We start from the raw sequence: 20,996 nt of genomic DNA, 5'->3' as shown, positions 1-20,996 counted from the left end.
ATAACTATGCATTGAACAAAAAACGCTTTGCGAAGTGCAAAGATACCCCTATATTCGGAATGAATACTTGGGTCCCGCCTCTGGTCCTCAGAGCAAGCGCACGAGCCGCTCCATGCGCTTGGGCAGCCCAGCACGAAGGCCAAGAAGCGGAGGGCGGAGGTCGGAGGCCTGCAGGCAGGGCGGGAAAGCAGGGGAGTAGCGGGTGGGCGCTCAGAGGTCAAGCTCCACGTTCAGGCCGCGAGCTGCAGGCCTGCGTCGGCCCTCGTGCAGTCAGAGCCCGGAGCAGGCGTGCCCCGCCCCTAGTGGGCGGACCCCGGACCCGGCGGCGCGGGGGCGGGGCCTGGCTCTCCGCGCCGGGGGCGGGGCCGGACCCGGGCTCTCCGGGCCGGTGGAGGACCCGGCTGGTCGGTGGGAGCTACCGGAGCCCCGGCCACCAAGGGGTGCGACCCCCCACTGGCCCCGCCTTCCCGGCTGCGGTCAGCCAATCAGAGCGGCTTTTACTGGCGGGTGGGCCGAGCCGGCCCAGCTGCTCCGAGGCTCTGGCATGGTAACGTCCCCGCGCGGGGGTGGCGGGGCCCGGGGCGGTCCCACAGCGCCCCCGGCGGCCCGGGCCCGGGGCCAGGGGGGCAGGGAGGCCGCCAGGGGTACCCGGGACCCCGGGGCAGAGCGAGGGGAACGAGAGGTTAGGTAGAGGAGCCCAGGAAGGGGGAGGGGGCGGGGATTTGGGGGGGAAGGGGCGGGGGAGGCCATGATGGAGGATGGCGGGGGGGTGGGGGTGTTGAGGAGAACTGGAGTTGCGGGACTGGGTGAGGAAGGGGAAAGGATGAAGTGAAGGGAGCGTTTGTGGAGAAAGGTCGGGAAAGAACAGAAGGGCGAGAGACGTGGGAACCATGGGTCTAGGGGAAAGGGGGGGTGCACAGTTTCCCCTCCTGGGATGTTTGGCGTGCGACAGGCCCCTTTCTCAGACTCACTACTTGCTCCCTTTGGAAGCCGTGGATACCCTCTAAGACCTCTTGAGACTCCGTCCTTCGTTTCCCCGCATAGTCTACTGATGTGAGGAGGGGGGTATTGTCTCCTGAGGAAGGAGACGTTTCTGGCCCCCACCCAGTGCTGGGTAGTCCAAGAAACGGGGAGAGCAGAAGCCCCTTTGTCCCAACCCTGGCTCTGCCGCCAAGACAGTCTGTAACAACTCTGTGTGACCTTGGGCAAGTCACTCACTACCTTTCTTTGGGCCTAAGATTTCCCATCGATTAAAAAAAAAAAAAAAAGGAAGATGCATAAGAAGGATATCCCAGATCTCTTTCTGCTCTTAAAATGGGGAGGTGCTTGAGGAGAGAGTTCAGGAGAATGGGTTCTAGGACTTGGGGAAGCAAAGGAAAGAAGGATGAAGATGGAGGCTAGGTCTTCAGCTGGGGCTGCAGAAAGTCCCCAGGGACATGAGGGGAGGGTAGGCACAAAGCAAGGCTGGGGCAGGCTAGCCAGCGCCTCTGGAATCCTGTTGGAGTGATGGGAAGACTGTAAATAAGACAAAGAGGTTGAAACTGAACCCAAGAAGGATGAAGACCAGAAGTAACATTCTGTTCATCAGGAGAGTGTGAGGTGATGGCAGGATTAGAAGCAGTGGAAAATATTTTCTAATATTTTGGGGAAGCAGAAAGAATAATAAGGCTGGTACAGGGGAGTGGGGACTAGGATGGCCTCGAAAACAGGGAGGGTGTGGCTGGTGCTGTTTGGGGCAGCTAAAGAAGGGCAGCTGGTGGATGTAGACCACAGGGGAATCAGCTGGTCTCTCAGCCTCCCTAATATCTTTCTTTTTGATGATTGCTCCCTCTTTCGGAAAGGTGTGCCTCCCCAGCCTTCATTTTCCAGCATAGATCCCTTTAGGAAGTGAGGCAGAGCAGGCCAGCCTTGGGATCACCTGGCTGGCTGAGGATTTCAGGATTGTTTGAGAATTGGGGTAAAAAGAAAACAGGGGAATGAATTTGAATGTGAGAAATGCCTGTGGTACCATCATCCTTGCTTTGTGGAGTAGTTGAAAGCTTAGTCTTCTTTGGGGTCAGACTGCTTGGATTCCAGACTTGCCCCTGCCATTTAATCTTTTGGAACCGTGGTCAAGTTACTTGATCTCTCTGAACCTCAGTTTCTTTATCTGTAAAATAGGGATGATAACCTCTAAGGTAGTTGCAAGGATTAAATGACTCTTTGTCATGGTATCTGGCTCATAATAAGCACTCAGTAAATATTAGCAATTAGGTGTTGGTTTTTTTTCCTCCTCCTTCCATTCTGTGTCTCTCCAGTCTTCTCCTTTTCTCCTTTTGTTCTTTTTTTCTAAATCTTCAGTTCTGAGATGTCCCCCACGAGTGAACACTGAGAAGAATTGATTGTATGGGGGTGGGGAGGAATGCTTCAGCTGGCCCAGGTGAACACATGATGATCAGATGATTGATTATCTCTTCATTGTCTGTCCCCACCCACAAATGTGTTTTTGTTCCAGGGAAGACACATGATCTGTTTCTCTTTCAGCCCCCTTTCCTATATCGTTTTCTCACACAAATTTCTTCTTCAGAGTCTCACCCAGAAGTGTAATAAGACTCAAAGTTATATAGGCACTGCATCAAGTGAGATAGGGGCAGGGGTGTTTCAGGAAAGAAAATATGCAGGTTGCACAGGGGAGACTCAAGGAAAGGAGGGCTTTGAATTTTTCACAGTAATTTATGTTCATACCGTTGCTCTCTCCTCTGTGGAAACTGTCCAAAACAGGCTAGTGTCTGGATCCTGGCCAGGAGTCTCCGTCCCGTTAAAGATGGTCATATAGAGTTAGTTTTTTTTAATTGTTTAGGTTTTCCCATGCTAGTATTTGATTCTAGTTCACTTTCCCCAGACACACAGACCTCTGCCAAACTGCCTCTCTCTCCATCACAGTCAGCTTTTACCCAAAGAGTTTATACAGATGTACCTGGGCACATACACACACATTTGTCTGTTTTAGGATATTCCAGTATGCAAAAATAAGGTTAGGGATGAGTCTGCATTTTGTCACAACACTTTGTATACAGGGCCCTGACTTGACATTCAGAAGAGACTTAAAAGGAGAAAACTCAATCCCTAAACGTGGGGAAACCCCGACCTGAGTAGCAAGACATGCAGTCCCATGTGGAACACCCAGCAGACATCCATAGAGTAGCATGTGACTCTGTGCAAAGTAGTTCAGTATTTATCCCGAGGAGACTGAGGTAGGAGGGTGTATGTGTGGAGGATAATCATAAAGGCCCAAAAGGAGGTGAATATCGGATCATCTTGAACAAAATAAGAGACAAAGCAGAATAAAAGAAACACATGGAGTAATCTAATACTTTCTGTGCAAAGAGGAGGAGGGAAGCCATGAATCAGGGTGAGCCAGAAGAATGTGGGATGGGTCTTGTTTAAAGGCTTTGAATGTCCGATGAAAGATTCTGTAGGGTGGGCAACGGGGAGCCACCACTGGTCTCCTAGCAAGAAAATGTTGGACTTCCTGGTTTAACCACGTGGGTCACAGAGAATATGCTAGAGTGAAAAAAAACAGAGCTCCTTCTTGTAAGGATTGTGTTTTTAAGGGAGTAGGCCTGGAGGGCAGATTGAATCCCGTCCTGGGACCCATTATTCCCCCCTTTTTCATCTGAGAAAAAATGCCTAGGGTAGTTGCCAGAGTCTCCTCCAGCTCTGACATTCAGTGTTCCCTAAATAACTGCTAGACCTTACTGATGGCTTTGTTTTGTGAACCTGCCAAGACCATTCAGTCATTAAGTTAAGAAATAATAGCATGTACTGTGAGCCAGTGGTGGTGGTGGTGAAATTACAATGGGCAAAGGGTTCTGGGATGAGCAAAAACAAAGTCCTTGCCCCTTAAAATTTCTAGCCTAGGCTGGAAACTGGAGGTATCACATATTTCATTGATTCTGAGACTCACATCTTAACATTTCTGAAGTCAAGATGTGTCTTAAGATCAGTGGTGAAAGTTGCTCAGTCATGCCCAACTCTGCGACCCTGTGGACAGTAGCCTACCAAGCTCCTCTGTCCATGGGATTCTCCAGGCAAGAATACTGGAGTGGATTGCCATGCCCTTCTCCAGGGCCCTTTGCAACCCAGGGATCAAACCTGGGTCTCCCGCATTACAGGCCAGATTCTTTACTGTCTGAGCCACCAGGGAAGCCCAAAATCAGTGGAGTATTGTAATTTGGGCAGCATTTGTTTTTTATTAGTGCCACATAATAATACAATCAGATACAAACTGATACAATTTGTATCAGTTGTACAAATAACTAAAATTCCAGTGACTAATTGCTGAAGGGGAAGGTACATGGTGTATGAGAGTGTAAAAGAGGGCTCTGACTAGTCCGCTGGGTTGGAGAAAGCCTTTCCTGAAGAAATGATGATGACCAGATCTAAAGGTTATGGAGGCGGGGTGTGTGGAGTTGGAGGGAGCATCGCCCCAGGCAGAGGTGGGTGTCTTAGTTGGGAGGACTGCAAGAAGGAGCTCAACATGGGTGAGGAAGATAAGGCAGCTGGGAAGCAAACCTGCCACAGCCTCCCAGGCCCTGGAAGTGGGTTTGGGGACAGTGGGAAGCAATTAAAGAGTTTTAAGCAGAGGAGTAATGTAGCCTGCGGTTGGAGTGGATGTGGGGAGACCAGTCAGGAGGCCACTGAAGTAGGTCAGATTTTTTTTTTTAAGTTGTAGGGTTGGAAAAGGAAACAGAAATAGATGGATTCGGGAAATCTTTAGGAAGTAAAATTAACTGGACTCATTGATGTATTCACAAGAAAGAGGGAGGTGTGGTGAGTGGCTCACAAATTTCTATCTTGGACAACTGTGTGGATGGTGGCATAGTCTCTGAGATGGGTAATCGTAGAGCCTGGTAGGACCCAGAGATGGTTATGTAGCCTCTGGGAGGCTGGGACCCTGAGGCAGGTTGGGTGGGAAAGTGTGGCACAGAGAGCTGGATTTCATCCTGAGTTGATTTGTTTCTGACTTCTAGTGCAAAAGGAGGTTTCAGGGGGCGGAGCAGGTCTGAATTCAGGGCTTAGAGTAGCTGAACCTCAAGAAAAGGTAATTTAAGTCGGAGTAGTTTGACTTACCCCCTCTCTTAGGACAAGATAAGCAGAGGGAAGGAAGGACAGGTGTTGCTGAAGTAGAGAGTAGAAGCATTGTTAAATACTGAGTCTTCCCAACATAGGGATAATTGGGAAAGTCGGGAAATTGGGTGGCAGTGAGCCAGCTCCCACCTTTACCTGGATCTCCTCCTCACCACCATACTCCAGCACCTTCCAAGCAAGGAGGAAGGACAGAGCCTTTTAGCTGCATTTAAGTGCCCCAGGTTACTTAAAAACTGTTTTTGAATGGGTGAATCTAGCTATATTCAAAGTTACAGAGGGCAGATAGAGTTCTTTCTACCAGTGTCCTCATTCTCATTTCTTGTGTCATCTTTTGTTTCTGATTTTTATGCAAGTAATAAAACTTTGCTGCACTTTGCTTTTTTTCCCACTTGTTTATGTATCTTCCAGATTATAATCGAGACAGTGAGCCTCTTCATTCTTTTTATGACTGCATAGTAGTTCATCTTATGTTTGTGTAAAATTTTATAGTTCCTTACAGATATTTAGGCTGATTACAGTCTTCTGGTTTTATAAATAATGCTGCTCTGAAAATCTCGTACACACATGTAGGGCTATATCTATAGGATGAATTTTTAGAGCCATAAGATTCTATATAAATAGGATTTGTTCCTTCATTTGTTTATTCATTCACTTTATATATGTTGAGTACCTATTATGTGCCAGATGCTGTGGCAGGTACCAGGAATTCAGCTTTCAACAACTCAGATATGATCTCTGCCCCCATGGAATATGTGTAAGGGGAAGCACATATCCAGTCTAACATAATAATTACACAATTGTATACGTGAGGGAACTAAAAAGAGGATCAGAACAAATTGGACGTGCTTTAAATAGAGTCAGGAAGGCTTCTTAGAGCAAGTGATATTTAAGCTGAGAACTAAAGGATGAGATGTGGCTAGCCATTGGGTGTGGGACAGGGAGACCTAGGCTGTTCCAAGCCTCCTCCACTGGGATGAACCTAGAAGAGGCACAGGCTGCTGTCTTGATGGGGGCTGGGATGCAGAGCTAAAGAGGAGGGGATGGGAATGGAGCTGTCAAGGACAGTGAGTGACTAAAGATGAGGCCAGTTAGGGGAGGAGGCTGGTGGTAGTACTTAGGAAGGACTAATTGTGTTTAGAGGGCTTTGGGTTGAGTCTCTGTACTGGGTGAATTCAGGAAGGTGAACAGGAAAAGAGGCCACTTCCTTCCTGAATGGGAATGAGAGACCTCTGACTGACTGGAGGGAAGCGCAGCCTTGCCCACAGGCGGGAGGGTGGATGAAAAGCCTTGGAAAGAGTTGATCTGTCCCTGTAGTAGAACCTCCTCCATCTTTTCATGGCTTGGGCAAAATGGAAACTTCCAAACTACAGATGACTTTAATGGGGCTCAGCCAGCTGACTCTGGACTGGCAAAAGAACAGATCTATCGAGGGCTCAGAGTGGGAATGGGTAGGAAACTGGGCTTTGAGACTCTTCCTTTGAACTTTGTGCTCCTTTTTCATCCTCACCCCTCTGCTTCTCTTCTACAAAAGCCCATCTCTGCCCATCCGGGGTTCTATGACTTTTCTCTCCCTCAACAGTCGGTTCCCGATTCTGGTCCCCGGCCCCCAGCAGCGCCTGCCCCCTTCCCACCGGGGCCCCCCATGATGCCACCACCCTTCGTAAGTTTTATGTCTTTCCCTGGGCTTGGCTTTTCCAGCCTGCATCCCCAACTTCCTAGCCCCCAGCACTGCTGCATCGCCAGCACAGTTTTTGTGTAATGCCCCCTTCCTGTTGCCCTTGGTTGAGGGATGGTTTTGCTTGGGTCCATAACGTTGACAGTTCTCCCTTTGTCTTTTTGTCCTTGGGACACACGGGGGCTGGGGGAAGAAGTGAATGGGAAAAGACCCTCTTAAGTGTGAGGGCAGGGTGGGGCTCTCTTTCTCTTTCACTGCTCCTTGTCTGTATTCTTTTTTGTTCCTCCCCCAACATGGCTTGTGGGATCTCAGTTCCCCAACCAGGGACTGAACCCACGCCCTTGGCAGTGAAAGCTTGGAGTCCTAACCACTGGACTGCCAGGAAACTCCCCTTGTCTATATTTTTTAAATACGCCATGAAGTCAGGCTGGAATAGCAACTGGTGGTCATCAGTTGGGAAAAAAGGGATAGGAGGCAGAGGACTGGGAGATTGGGGACTGGACACCTGCCTCTGGCCCTGCATCTGAAAGGCCTCTCTGGAGAGAGTTGCTTAAGTGGTGGAGCCTTCCAATCGCAGTCTGGTGGCAGTTCCATTTCTCTTTCCCCTCTCCCCTGCCTCTCAAGAAGCCGTTTGCTTGCCTCTTAGACCCAGAGGACCCCTGTTGTCAGTCTCAGTGGTGAGGAGGGAGGCAGTTTGATGCCTTTCAAACTGAAACTTTGGACTGTCTCAGAGCCAGTGTGAAGGGTTGGGTGGGAGATGAGTGGCTGTTTCCTGACAGGGGCAGAGCAGTGTCTCCTCTGCTCAGGCTCTCTTCCTTTCCTCGTTTGCAGATGCCTCCTCCAGGAATCCCCCCACCTTTTCCTCCAATGGGGCTCCCTCCCATGAGTCAGAGACCACCAGCCATCCCCCCCATGCCACCTGGCATCATGCCCCCAATGCTCCCACCGATGGGGGCACCACCACCACTCACACAGGTAATCTCCCCTGCTCCAGGGCCTCAGAAAACCCTGTCATCTCAGTTGCAGGTAGAGATGAAGGTGGATATCTGAACTGAACTTGAGAGTCTGGGGAGGAAGGGAGGGAAGGTGGGGCCAGGCCCACGTGAATTTGCCTGCTGAGTGGCTAGAGGCCACTCTGAGGCTCAGCTGAGCGCCCAGAGCCCAGTGTGTACCCTTGTGAGGGTCATGGCCCCGTCAGCATCTCTCAGGACTCTGTGTGGCCTGTGCTTGCCTTCACCTTAGTAGCTGGTTTCTGTCTCCTTTGTATCCACAGATACCAGGAATGGTACCTCCCATGATGCCAGGAATGCTGATGCCAGCAGTGCCTGTCACCGCAGCGGTAAGCACTGGGGGGCAGGAAGTGGGCTCTGCGCTGCAGCCCACCGGGTCTGACTTGGCGTACAGGGACGCGGCCTCCGTTCTCTCCCTCTTCTCATCACATCCACCCATGGCCCCGCTGCACTCCCCACACTGAGTCCTTCCAGCCACAAACTCAGCTCTTCTAGCTTCTCACTCGTCCCAAAAGGCACATACATCCTCTCATTATCCCCCTGCTATGCCCAGTTCCCTTAAGGAACACCTTCACTCCAGACACTGATCACTCTCACAGAGTTAGCACTGTGGACACGTGAATACAATTTCCTCTTCGCATCTTCTTTGTCTCTGGAGGAAGCGGCAGTACCTGGAGATCTCACTAAACCTTCTTGTGCTGCTGTTCAGCGTAGTAGAGTTGGGTAGGATGTGGCAGTTGGTACTTTCTGTGGAAGAGGTGGGCCATGGAGTCTCACTCAACAGAATACTCTCTTGAAAAAAGGAGCTGCCGTGCAGTTTCCTCCTGGGGTCCTAGAGCCATGGTCCCAGAGGGCGGGGGAAGCTTGTTAGGGAGCAGAGATCCCTGGGAGCAGGACACATGGATCCTGGCCTGGCCTGCTTCTTCATCCCCCATGGCCTGGGTCTTGGGGGCCACTGGGCTTGGCCCCAACCCTTCCCCCTCCTCTTTCTTCGGCAGACGGCTCCGGGTGCGGACACCGCCAGCTGTGAGTCTTCTGGGGGTCTGCTCCCCCCAGGCTCGGAGGTTGGGCGGGGAGAGGGACCATGGACTAGGGCCTACCCTGGATCATGCCTGTTGGGGTGCCAGGGATCCTGGGATGTGATGGGACCAGGGGAGATTTACTGGGGATGGAGTGTAAGGGAGGAATAGATGGGGATCAGATAATTGTTGGAACAAGGACTTAATAGGTTTCCTTTGGCTTCTTTTCTAGCTGCTGTGGCTGGGACAGGCCCTCCGGTAAGTTCTTTCCACTCAGGGGTCTCTGGGTAGGAGGCTAAAAGAGGTGCTAATGGTTAAATTTTGGGGATGAGGAGGAGAAGCTTTGGGAAAGGAGCTGTGACCACTGTTCTGTGCACCCTCCCCTCCCCTAGAGGGCCCTGTGGAGCGAGCATGTAGCCCCTGACGGGCGCATCTACTACTACAACGCTGACGACAAGCAGTCCGTGTGGGAGAAGCCCAGCGTGCTCAAGTCCAAGGCAGAGGTCCTGAATGGGGCTTTCTGGCTCTTTTTTTCAGCTGCCCTGACCCTTCCAAGTCCTTGGCCTCCCTTGAGTCTCTAACCATACTCATGGTTCCTCTAATCCTAAGATCCCTGACCGTTCCCCAACCTTCCTAGGATCTCAAGAAGTCCACCTTCCCTCATCTTGAGCCAGGCCAGGTGGTACCTAAACACTTCTGTATACCCCCTCACTGGGTCCCCTCACTTAGCTCCCCCAACTGTGGCTGGCGGGTATGCCCAACCCACTGATGTTTCCTGGCCCATCCTCTTACAGCTCCTGCTGTCCCAGTGTCCCTGGAAAGAGTACAAGTCGGACACAGGCAAACCTTACTACTACAACAATCAGAGTAAGGAGTCCCGCTGGACCCGGCCCAAGGACCTGGATGACCTGGAGGGTGAGGAGGGGGTGGGCCCAAGCAGAGGCTCGGGGGCGTGACTCTGTGCTACCCTCTAACCACGTTATCCTTTCCTGTTGCAGCTCTAGTCAAACAAGAGGCTGCAGGGTAAGTGACTTGCTTGTCTTGCCTGCCCGTCCACCCATACGTGGGGCCTCCTGAGGGGTGGGAGTGGCCTCTCTCCACGATCCGTGCTCTGTGAGAGGAAGAGCCAGCTCTCATCTCCTTGTGGAGTGGTCTGCTCTGGCGCTAGTCCTTCACAGGATAGAGACCAGTCAGCCCCTGACCACACCTGTCTTTGCACTACTGGACACTGCCCTTCCGACCCACCTGCAGGAAACAGCAGCAGCCACAGGCACTACAGCCACAGCCTCCTCAGCCTCAGCCCGATCCCCCACCTGTGCCGCCAGGCCCCACCCTGCTGCCCACAGGCCTCCTAGAACCTGAGCCAGGTGGGAGTGAAGATTGCGCTGTGTCAGAGGCTGCCCAGCCCCTGGAACAGGGGTTCCTGCAGCAGCCAGAGGAGGGCCCCAGCAGGTGAGGGCTGCCTCCCATGGCATTCTAGACCTCAGGCTCCCACCTGGGTTCAACCCTTGACCTCTGCCAGGTTTCTCGGGAAAGGGGTGAAGATCTGGGCATGGCTTCTAATGAGCAGAAAAGGGCTTCCCTGGGGAACAAAGGGGTGTCCTGATCACACAGGGCACTGAAAACTATATGGACTTGGGGACACTGTGGCTGACTTCCCTTTGTACCCCAGTTCTGCTGGACAGCATCAGCCACCGCAGCAAGAGGAAGAAGAATCAAAACCGGAGCCGGAGAGGTCTGGCCTCAGTTGGAGCAACCGGGAGAAGGCAAAGCAGGCCTTCAAGGAGCTGCTGAGGGACAAGGTGCTGAGGGTGGGGCTCCCAGGGTAGCCCTGGAGGGGGCTGGAGGTGGGCAGAGCCCATGATCCCCGCCTGCTCCATTCCAGGCTGTCCCCTCCAATGCTTCGTGGGAACAGGCCATGAAGATGGTGGTCACTGACCCCCGTTACAGGTAGGCCTGGGCAGGCCCTCCAGACATTGTTCATGAGGGTGGCTGATCCACGGATTTCCTAAGAAACCCTGACGGGGTCAGAGTGAGGAGAGTGATAGCTGGGTGAGCGTGCTGGGGAAGAGAAGCTGAAGAGCCTCCAGGAGGAGGGGAAGGGGATCATTCAATAAATGCTTGTTGAATTGAATTGATTTGAATTGAATTAATTGGGGAAAGGGGTTGGATAGGGCAGAGGCCTGACTGCAACTTGAGAACCCATAGCAAAAGGGCTCAGTATTAATAGTGTCTTAAGAGGCCTGTCTTGTTCCCTCATTGTCACCCCTCCCCATATGCCAGAGACCAACCTATCTTGCTTCCCTGTGCCCTTGGGGCCACTGCAGCCCGCTGTGCCCATGCGTGGACATTCAGTCAGTTCTGTGAGACCCATCCCCAGTGTGCCATGACCCTACTTTGTGGGCTGTGCGTTGTGGTTCAGGCTGACTCGTCTGTCCCCACCAAACTCCCACCCTGTCCACCCTAGTGCCTTGCCCAAACTGAGTGAGAAAAAGCAGGCATTCAATGCCTACAAAGCGCAGCGGGAGAAGGAGGAGAAGGAAGAGGCCCGGCTAAGAGCCAAGGAGGCCAAGCAGACCTTGCAGCATTTCCTGGAGCAGCATGAACGCATGACCTCCACTACCCGCTACCGGTCAGGGGGCCAGGCTGGGTTGGGGCCTGGGAACCCTGAGACCCCCATGGGCCCAGGCTCTGTTCTCTGCCTGCCTTCTCACAGCCCATATGCTCCACAGGCGGGCAGAACAGACCTTTGGGGAGCTGGAGGTCTGGGCTGTGGTCCCTGAGAGGGATCGAAAAGAGGTTTATGATGATGTCCTCTTCTTCCTGGCCAAGAAAGAGAAGGTAACAGCTACTGGGCTGGATCCATCAGCCCCAGTCTCATTAAGGCCTTCCATGTCTTGGCTTCCTTGTGGACCCGCCCATTCACTTGCTGCCCCAGGGTCCCAGCTTCTTACTCAGAAGCTGGTATGGCACATCCCCAGTTCATGCTTTGGGCCTACAACTTGGTCTGGGAGGACAGGAAGGTCTCTGAGGGTGTGGTCTGTAACCTGTGCTCCTTCCCCTTTCTGGAGTCAGAAAGGCCTTGAGTCTGGCCATCCCAGAGTTCCCAAGCCACCTGCCTTTACCTAGGTTCTCTGCCCAGGCCCACTTGTGTAGCTCTGCCCTGCCCTGCCTCACCCTAACCCCATGGCTCCCTAGGAACAGGCCAAGCAGCTGCGGCGCCGCAACATCCAGGCCCTGAAGAGCATCCTAGATGGGATGAGTAGTGTCAACTTCCAAACAACATGGTCCCAGGCCCAGCAGTACCTCATGGATAACCCCAGCTTTGCTCAGGACCATCAGCTGCAGAGTAAGCCTGGGTCTCCACTCCCTTCTCTCCCTTCCTTTTTCTTTCCTGACCCCCAGCACCTGCCTCACACTACTCCCCCTGCACCTCCTATCCCCTTGGACATCTAGGAGTCCCTTGCATGTAGTCCAGAACCTCTCTGGACTTGAGATCACAGGAGGATGCTTCAGGTCACCTCTCCCTCTAGGGTCTATAGTTAACCTGGATATTATGTGTTCTTGGGGGAACAGCACTGGGATAGGAATAATATTTGAAGATGACTTTTATAGCTCATGTGAATATGGTTTTAAATCATCTTGGTATGGTGGGCTGTAAATGGTCACACATGTGGCAATCAGCTGCTGTTGGCCTGTCATCATTTGCAGTATCTTCTGATATTCACCTTCTGAAGTTATATCAAAGCCTGGTTGATTCCCAGTCCAATAAAAAGTAAAACCTTAGATTCTGAGAAAACTGATTTCATATAGTGACTTCTAGTAACCAAATTCATAAGATCTGAATGCTTCTATTTAACACTTCATATAATCACTGAACCCTTTTCATGAACCATCATTCCAATAGCCTCTCCCAGGAGCCCCTGCTCCCCTCTCCCCACCACCCTGGATGTCCCCAACACCTGCAGGAGTAGCATCTTGGAAACTCTGGGGGTGCTGGGACTGAGAGGGTGTTCCCCTGGTGCGGTGCCTGCTGAGCCTCCTCTCTGTGGTTAGACATGGACAAGGAAGATGCGCTGATCTGCTTTGAGGAGCACATCCGAGCTTTGGAGAGGGAGGAGGAGGAGGAGCGAGAGCGAGCCCGACTTCGGGAGCGGCGCCAGCAGCGCAAGAACCGGGAAGCCTTCCAGGTATCTTTGCTGCTCTCTGAATCGGAACTCAGCTCTGCCCCGGACAGTCTCTTCACCCACACGCTGCCTCCTCTCGGCCAGGCCCACTGTTCTCCCTGTGCCCAGCCTGTCCTCGCTCCATGAGGGCTGTCTGTGCCTGCAGTTTTGCTCCTGCTGTGTCCCCTCAACTCTGGGCCAGCTCCTCTAGACTAGGTGTGCGTGCCACCCGGAAACTGCCAGCAGATGGCGCCCTAAAAGCAAGGCTCAGCAGCTTGGCCAGGTTTATTTCCCTTCACTGGGGAGCCAGACAGGCAGTTAGTTCATCCCCCGTCTTGGAGGTGGCACTGGTGGTGGTGGAGGAGGGGATTAGTTGGCTATAACACATGGGGAAGTGTGGGAGTCATGGGAAGGTAATGCTGCAGGCGCTGTTTCTTTGCCTCCCAGTCCAGCCTATTCTCATGTGGAGTCTGTCCCATTCTGTTTTACAGTCTGTGTTCACATTGCTCTCTGCCTCCCCATCTGTAACTCCTCATCTCTGCCTCCCTTGCCGGCATTTCCTCAGTCTGGTTGTTCCTGCCTCTCCCTGCCGTCTCTCCTCTCCCTGCCCAGGCTTTGACTTTGCCTCCCTCCCTCTCTCACCCTCCCTGTAACTGGCCTCTTCCCTGCTTAGACCTTCCTGGATGAGCTGCACGAGACAGGGCAGCTGCACTCCATGTCCACCTGGATGGAGCTGTACCCAGCGGTCAGCACTGATATCCGCTTTGCCAACATGCTGGGCCAGCCGGGTAAGGCAGCTGGGCTCTCCCTTCTCTGGCCTGGCTTCCTGCCCTGCCAGTCTCTCTGCACTCCCACTCCTTGGTCCTGTCCTCAACCCTACCCTCAGGCCTTGGGAAGCTGCCGCCGCCAGGCCCCCCTCCCTCCCTCCCCCACAGGCTCCACCCCTCTGGACTTGTTCAAGTTCTATGTGGAAGAGTTGAAGGCCCGATTCCATGATGAGAAGAAGATCATAAAGGACATCCTTAAGGTGAGGGAGGCCTGGGGCTGTGGATGGATGCAGGCTGGATGCAGGGCTGCTCCCAGGACAGGGCTCCCTGATAAATCCTGTTTTGTGGGAGCATTGCAACTCAGTTCAGGAGATAGCTATTGTGATCCTTTCTTTATACAGAAATGAACAAGATACAATTTCTGCCTAGAAGGAGCTCAGGGTCTAATAGGAAGAGAGACATGGCAAGTAGATAGACATTACAGAGGGGCAAGGGTTATTATTACAGAGATGAGAATCAGAAGAATTGCCATTTAAACTGCACCTCTAAGAATGAGGAGGTGGGGGAGGATGGAGGCCAGGGGTGTAGGGTGCCGCAGGAGCAAAGAGGAGCAGGAAGCACAACTAGTCATAAACTAGTTTCACACAAGTATTCTCCTTCTGCCTGTACAGTGTTTTAGAAAAACCTGGAATTTGTTGCTAACATTTTAAAATCAAGAGATTACAATTAAAATCTGGATCTTCAGCATCTCTTGGAAATTTGCATTATCTAGCAGCGCTAGGTTGGCTTTGAGAAGCATTCAGTGGGCTAAAGCTGAGATACTAAGGCTTTTTAGAAGGGGCATATCCTCCTTATCTGTCCTAACTCCTCCCTGTCACATCCGTAACACGAGAGCAAAGTCACCTACAATTTACCATCTCCATGCTGGAGAGTTCCTCAGTATTCATGTCTATCAAAGAGGAAAAAGTGAGTGATGGACTGAGAGAGCCCTGTGTTTCGGAAAAGATAACAAAGAGAAGCATATTTCTTTGTGGAGATAAAGACTCTTCTCATGAGTTTCGGGGAGCAGTGTGCACCGTGGTTAGGAACAAGACTGTGAAGGCCGACTGTGGGGTTGAAAGTCCATCTTAACCACTTAGAAGTTTTGCGACTTTGAGCAGATTACTTAATTTTTCTGAGCGTGTTTCCTCATCTGAAAAGTGGGGAATATTCCCCCAAACTTCACCTGATTATCAGCAGGAGTAACTTGGTACCCGAGATGAAGAAGGTCTCAGAATAAAGCTAGGAATGTCTCACTGCACACACGTTTCTTTTAAGTCCCATGTCTTGCCTTAAAATTCATGCAGGCGCTGTACTTTAATACCGTAACACTTACCTGTTAATATTTTAAAATTACTTACCATTAGGTAACATATATTGTATTGTCCTGTGGCCTCCTCTATTTCTCTATACCCCAGTTGGGAAGGAGAGCCCTGCATATAAAATTCTTTGAATGCTAAAATAAGGAAATTGGATTTTTATCTTGTAAGTAATGGGGAGGCGGGGAATGATGTCTTGGAAAAGCCCCAGTGGTGGTGTAGAGCCCTGCCCGCAGCCAGAGCACTTGTATGCGCAGGGATGGAGTGGTAGGGAGACAGGACTTGAGGCCTCAGGACGCAGAAAGTGATAGTGGCAAGTGATTCAGGTCAGTTCTGAGCTTGAGTCATCCTCTTCTGACTCACCCCTAGACTGCTCCCTTGCTGTTGGGGCCCTTGGGAGAAAAGTCTGGGCAGCCGTGGACTCTCGAGGCAGGGTTTGAAGTGTGAGGGGTGAGCAGAGAGACCAGGCAGGAGCTGCTGTGTGGTCTAGGTGGGGATGGCCGGTGAGCACAGCTGGGGTGCTCCAGTTGCTTCTGAAATCCCGAGGTTGGCTCACGGGGGCCTTGGGACAAGCCGGAGGGGGCGGGGTGGAGGGATTTTTGCTCCTTCCTTTATTTTCAAGTATAACTGCTTGTTTCTCTTATGGAATGAGGGTTCTACTTAAGATTTTTATTTAAAAAAAAAAGCATCTGCTGATTTAAAAAAAGGGTTTCAAACCAGTAGGCTAGACTCACTCAGAAGTAGAACTGACACATTTGTGTGTGTGTGTGAAATTGAGGGAAGGAAGGAGTGAGTTGGAGATAGCAGGGGTGGATTGATGGTAAGGATTAAGCAGGAAGAACAGGGCTGGAGAAAACAGGAATTCCATTTGGGAAATTGTTCTCATAAAGCAACCAGGGGCAGGGAGGAATAGAGCAAATACCATATTTTAAATATGATAATCGCATAAGGTAGAAATATCTTATCCAGGAAGAGTTAAATTTTATTGGACACTTAACTTTTAACCCCTCAGTGGCTGGTACTGCTGACAGGCCTGTAGGAGCCCTATCCTTGCTGAGGCCTGTCTCTCCACACCTCCTGAGGACAGTCTTTGGTCAGTTCCCCTTCCTGTTGCCCCCTTTTGGGCTCCTGCCTCTGGAAGGGAGGTGAACCCAGGGCCCTGAGGCCATCTACCCGCCAGGCAGACTGTGGACTGTGATGACACTCCACATCCCATAGGGTAATGCAGAGTCCTGAACTCGGAGAAGCTGAAAGTCAGAAGATCTGGGCCCATCCATGGGAGTGGGGAGTGGAGTATGGGGTGGGGGCTCCCAGAAAATGAATTATCTTGGGATCTGCTGAACTTGAAGTGTCTGTGAAATATCCAGTCTAGAATGGGTCTGAAAGTCAGGAGAGAGGTGAGGGGTGGGATTGCTAGGAACAGTGTGGGACAGGCACATAAGACAAGAGAGGTGGTAAAAGGGGTCGGAGACAAGCGGGGACCCCGGAGAAGGAAGGACTGCAGAAGTGAACAGAGGCTAGAAGACTGAGGACTCAGAAGGGGTCCCTGGAGTTCTTAGGACATGAGCAACCTCTAGGGGAACAGCGTCCATGAAGAGGGTAAAATGAGTGCAGCACAGGCTTTAGTTATATAACTCCTGGCTGTTTATTGGTTGAGACCTCTGCAAGTTATATAGTGTCTCTGAGCCTCAGTTTCCTTATCTGTAAAATGAGGATAATATAAATGCAAGGTCATGAAGTTAAATGATAACATTTGTAGTATCTTGCTCATTAGTAGGTTTAATAAATGTTTTCCTTTGTGCTACATTTAAAGATTGTGAAACAGAGAGACAGAAGCAGAGGTTATTAGCTTGAGGAAGGTGAGAGCAGGGTGGAAAGGGTATTCCAGGTTAAGTGAGGTGCGTACTTGACAGAAGGAACCAATGAAGAGGTGAGATCGAAGTCTGCAGTTCCCTAAGCGAGAGAGATGTATGTCTGAGAAGAGCTGGAGAGCATGGGCTGAGGAATCCCTCTTGGAAGCAGCAGGAAGAGTATGCCTGTGCCGTCAGCAGGGGGCCAGAGCAGGTTCCAGATGAGCAGAGGTAGTAGAAGGGAACCTGGGCCTCTGCCTCAGACCTCACGCTTCAGTGGCTCCACTTTCCACTGAGTCGTCTTGGGCCAAGTGAGACAACTCTCCTACAGCCTGCTCACTGGCGTGTTGTGAGGCTTAGGTGAGAAGCACAGCGCCTAGTCCATGGTGCTTTATAGTGTGACGTGTCCTTAATAATGCTGGGGAGATGTACAGCTGATGGCCTTTATTTTTCATGATTGTGGGTGTAGTGCTTAAAAGTAGGGACTTCATCATTAGAAAGACCTGGGGTAGAATTCTTGTCCAGCCATATGTTAGCCTTGAAGACCTTGGGCAGTTACTCTAGTTTCTCTCAACCTTGGTTTCTTCTTCCACATAAAATTAGGACCTGTGCTTTAGTTCAGATACGTGAGGATTAAATGAGATAATGTGTGTGAGGCACTCAGCATGGTACCTGGTACATAGTAAGCACTCATAAACACAGCCGTAGATGTTGACTAAGAAAGAATACAGGGAACTTATGACCCAGCAATGGCTCAAGCTTAAGCCAAAGGGACAAAGAATCCGTTGTCAGAAACACAGGCATCTATCAGACGGAGAACATGTACCTTGAACACCTACCCGTGATCCAGCCTTGCCAGTTCCCTGTGACAGCTAAGCCAAGGGCTGGTATGGGAGGTTTAATTATCAGATGGGGGAGGACTTGAATGACTTGGTCTCCGAAGTGCATCCCCGTCCTGTGGATCCCTTCCGGGGGAGGGGGCTACTTGAGCATCTGTAGTCTGACCCGTGCCTGCCCTGGAGGCAGCCAACTTCAGGTTCAGGCCTGTGGTGCCCCCCTGCTTCATGCGCTGCTGTGCCCACAGGACCGGGGCTTCTGCGTGGAGGTGAACACAGCCTTCGAGGACTTCGCCCACGTCATAAGCTTTGACAAGAGGGCTGCTGCGCTGGATGCAGGCAACATCAAGCTGACTTTCAATAGTGTGAGGGGCCGCGCGGGGTGGGGCTGTAGCCAGGGCTCCGTTCTCAAGCTCGTCCCTTGCTCTGGTTCCGTTCCTTCTCACGCACTGCCCCAGTGTGACTCTGCCCCCAGTCCAGGAGTGATAGTAGGAGCTCAGACCCCAACTTCCCACACACCCTCTCTTGAGTGACCCTACCCTGTGCCCTGTCGCCCTCAGCTGCTGGAGAAAGCAGAGGCGCGCGAGAGAGAGCGGGAGAAGGAGGAGGCCCGGCGGCTGCGGCGCAGGGAAGCTGCCTTCCGAAGCATGCTGAGGCAGGCTGTGCCTGCTCTGGAGCTGGGCACGGCCTGGGAAGAGGTCAGGACTGCAGCCTGGCATCAAACACCACCCCCTCAGTCCTGAGGGCAGCAGTGCTTCTCCACCACTGGGGGCCCACCCCAGTCGTAGCACAGCTCGGGGCCAGCTTCGGCGCCCTTCCTTCCTTCCTCTGCCCCAGCCCTGCCCTGTGCTCACGGCGGCCTCCACGTTGTGCTGGGGCTGGTCTGATCAGCAGTGCTCTCCTGTTCAAGGTCCGTGAGCGCTTTGTGTGCGACTCAGCCTTTGAGCAGATCACCCTGGAGTCGGAGCGGATCCGGCTCTTTCGGGAGTTCCTGCAGGTACTGGAGGTGAGGCAGAGCTTCTGGTCCTCTATATCTGCCCCAGACTGGTGAACACATGAAGCTAGCTTAACAGTAGCCTCAGTAACCTCTCAACCCCACGCTCTCCTTTCCTTGACAACTAAGGAAGGGGAGGTCTCACGGTGCCCTGGAACCACCCAAGGCCCTAGCCTCAGAGGAGGCAGCAAAACCTCTGGGACACAGGGTCCTTCCTGGGGCTAACCTTGGTGCCTTCCTCACCCTCCCTTCTGCCTCCACCAGACGGAATGCCAGCACCTCCACAGCAAAGGCCGGAAACACGGCAGAAAGGGCAAGAAGCACCATCGCAAGCGTTCCCACTCACCTTCAGTGAGTTGGCGGGTAGGAAGGATGTGGGGTGAGGCTGGACTACCTGGGGGAAATAAGAACCACTTCTCTTGCTTTCCCCATATATCACCTCCCCTGGAGGAAGACTGGGAGATTCCTTTGGTCTTGGATTTTCCTGTCCCCGGTTCCCAGACTCGAGGGCTTCTGGAGCCCAGCGCCCCTCTGTGCTGACTTGTATCTGCTCATCTACCCAGGGCTCTGAGTCAGGAGATGAGGAGCTGCCCCCACCCTCTCTCCGGCCCCCCAAGCGGAGGCGACGGAACCCCTCGGAGTCAGGCTCTGAGCCCTCTTCCTCACTTGATTCTGTTGAAAGTGGGGGTGCTGCCCTTGGAGGACGGGGTTCCCCCTCCTCTCGCCTTCTCCTTGGATCAGGTAAGTAGTTGGGAGCTGGAGGGGAGGCCTTAGGGGAGCCCCACCCCTGAGGGTGGAGGTGGTGGGGAGGGCTGCACCTGTCAGAGAGTAAGAACTTCCCGTCCCTGCCCAGGCAGGAAGCGGAGAGAAGGAAGGAGGACTGGACTGAGACTTCCTCAGACAGGTCCCTGCCTGTGAAGAATGAGCAGAAAAAAGGATGAGGCCTCCCTTTTCCCGTGGGACTTAGTGGGAATTTTTCCATCTCCAGATCATGGTCTTCGGAAAGCCAAGAAACCAAAAAAGAAAACTAAGAAGAGAAGACACAAGTCGGTGCGTAGAGAAGGAACTTGCGTCCAAGTCTCTGCTATTTTATGAGATATCTTCATGTCTTCACCCGCCTCCCGGGCCGTCCTCCACAGAACTGAGGAGGTGGGCTCTGGGCTCTTACAGAATAGTCCTGAGAGCGAGACAGACCCTGAGGAGAAAGCTGCCAAGGAGAGTGATGAGAAAGAACCGGAACAGGACAAGGACAGGGACCTCCGGCGGGCAGAGCTCCCTAACCGCTCCCCAGCCTTTGGAGTCAAGAAGGAGAAGGTGAGAGAGGCAGGCCCCCGGCCCCCGCCCGGTCAGCGCGCTGCCCAGGCCCTCGGGGAAGCCGTGGGTGAGCTGTGCCTTTGCTCCACCAGACGGGCTGGGACACGTCGGAAAGCGAGCTGAGTGAGGGTGAGCTGGAAAGACGGCGGCGGACGCTCTTGCAGCAGCTGGACGACCACCAGTGACCTGACACGCCACCGTGCCTCGGGTCTGCGTGAGGCTGTGGCTGAGTTCACCCTCGCTGTCTGCCCCAGACTTCTTTAGTTGGGTCTGTGTCCACTTTTTCTCAAGTATCCCCAACCCCAACCCACCATTTCTGGCATCTCCCAAGGTGCTTGTGGTGTTCAAGGGTCCCCTCAACTTCCCGGACAACTAGTGCAGTCCTTGCCCTCAGTCTCAGACCAGCGATTGGTGGTGAATGCCATGTGGGTGGTGCCAGTAGATAAAATGTGAGATGGGGCCCCCAGAACAAGTGGCAGGCTGGTGGACACAGCCTGGGCGGCAGGGGCAGGTCCTTAGCCGCTAGCATCAGGGCCTGCTCCCGCCTGCCCAGGCCCTGGGGCTCCACCACCCCTGGGGCCCAGCGTATGTGTGTTTTGTTTTGGTTTTGTTTTTTAAATGACAATATTTATAACGTGGCCAGTGGCTCTTTTGTCTTGTCCTTGGGCTTGGTACTGGGGGCAGGCTGGGGACCAGACAGGTACACGCATGGCCAGCAGGGGGCACTGGTGCCTCATGGGAGGCCTGCCTCCCTGTGTGAGGTTGGCGCCCATCTAAACAGATTCTCCTTGCCCAGGCTTCTGCAGTCACCTCCCCCAAGCATGGCAGCTTGACCCAGCCTCCTTTCTGTCCCTGTGGCTTGCTGCTGCTTAGTCAC

At 52.7% G+C, this 20,996-nt stretch overlaps 1 protein-coding gene across 11 annotated transcripts; it reads left to right on the top strand.

The window, feature by feature from the left end:
* Positions 1-367: 367 nt before the first annotated feature.
* PRPF40B (pre-mRNA processing factor 40 homolog B) lies at positions 368-20,757 on the top strand. Of its 11 annotated transcripts, none has more exons than XM_010805019.4 (27): positions 515-547; positions 6,710-6,790; positions 7,637-7,780; positions 8,079-8,144; positions 8,814-8,841; positions 9,067-9,092; positions 9,227-9,337; positions 9,629-9,749; positions 9,833-9,857; positions 10,086-10,286; positions 10,507-10,636; positions 10,720-10,784; positions 11,302-11,466; positions 11,567-11,675; positions 12,033-12,183; positions 12,891-13,024; positions 13,674-13,788; positions 13,936-14,027; positions 18,060-18,176; positions 18,372-18,509; positions 18,722-18,817; positions 19,070-19,156; positions 19,369-19,546; positions 19,659-19,709; positions 19,794-19,855; positions 19,976-20,119; positions 20,212-20,757. In XM_010805019.4, exons 1-27 carry the CDS (start codon positions 545-547, stop codon positions 20,302-20,304), a joined length of 2,733 nt encoding a protein of 910 aa, XP_010803321.3. In that variant the 5' UTR covers positions 515-544; the 3' UTR covers positions 20,305-20,757. The 11 variants fall into 11 exon arrangements, with proteins under 11 accessions (XP_024848215.1, XP_024848216.1, XP_010803321.3 ...); XM_015471013.3 differs by having other exon boundaries at positions 19,070-19,168; XM_024992449.2 differs by lacking the exon at positions 19,659-19,709 and having other exon boundaries at positions 9,629-9,701.
* Positions 20,758-20,996: the final 239 nt, after the last annotated feature.

The sequence above is a fragment of the Bos taurus genome, chromosome 5, assembly GCF_002263795.3.
Source record: "Bos taurus isolate L1 Dominette 01449 registration number 42190680 breed Hereford chromosome 5, ARS-UCD2.0, whole genome shotgun sequence".
NCBI classification, from domain to species: domain Eukaryota; kingdom Metazoa; phylum Chordata; class Mammalia; order Artiodactyla; family Bovidae; genus Bos; species Bos taurus.
Note: the sequence above shows the minus strand (reverse complement) of the source record. Positions and strands in the feature narration are given on the sequence as shown.

Bases quoted from the DNA above. Each gene is read 5' to 3' on its own strand.
- PRPF40B (XM_024992445.2), top strand. From the start codon at position 545: ATGGTAACGTCCCCGCGCGGGGGTGGCGGGGCCCGGGGCGGTCCCACA. The intron at 9,338-9,628 runs GTCCTGAATGGG...ATCCTCTTACAG, and splicing joins TGCTCAAGTCCAAGGCAGAG to CTCCTGCTGTCCCAGTGTCC. The intron at 10,287-10,506 runs GTGAGGGCTGCC...TTTGTACCCCAG, and splicing joins CCAGAGGAGGGCCCCAGCAG to TTCTGCTGGACAGCATCAGC.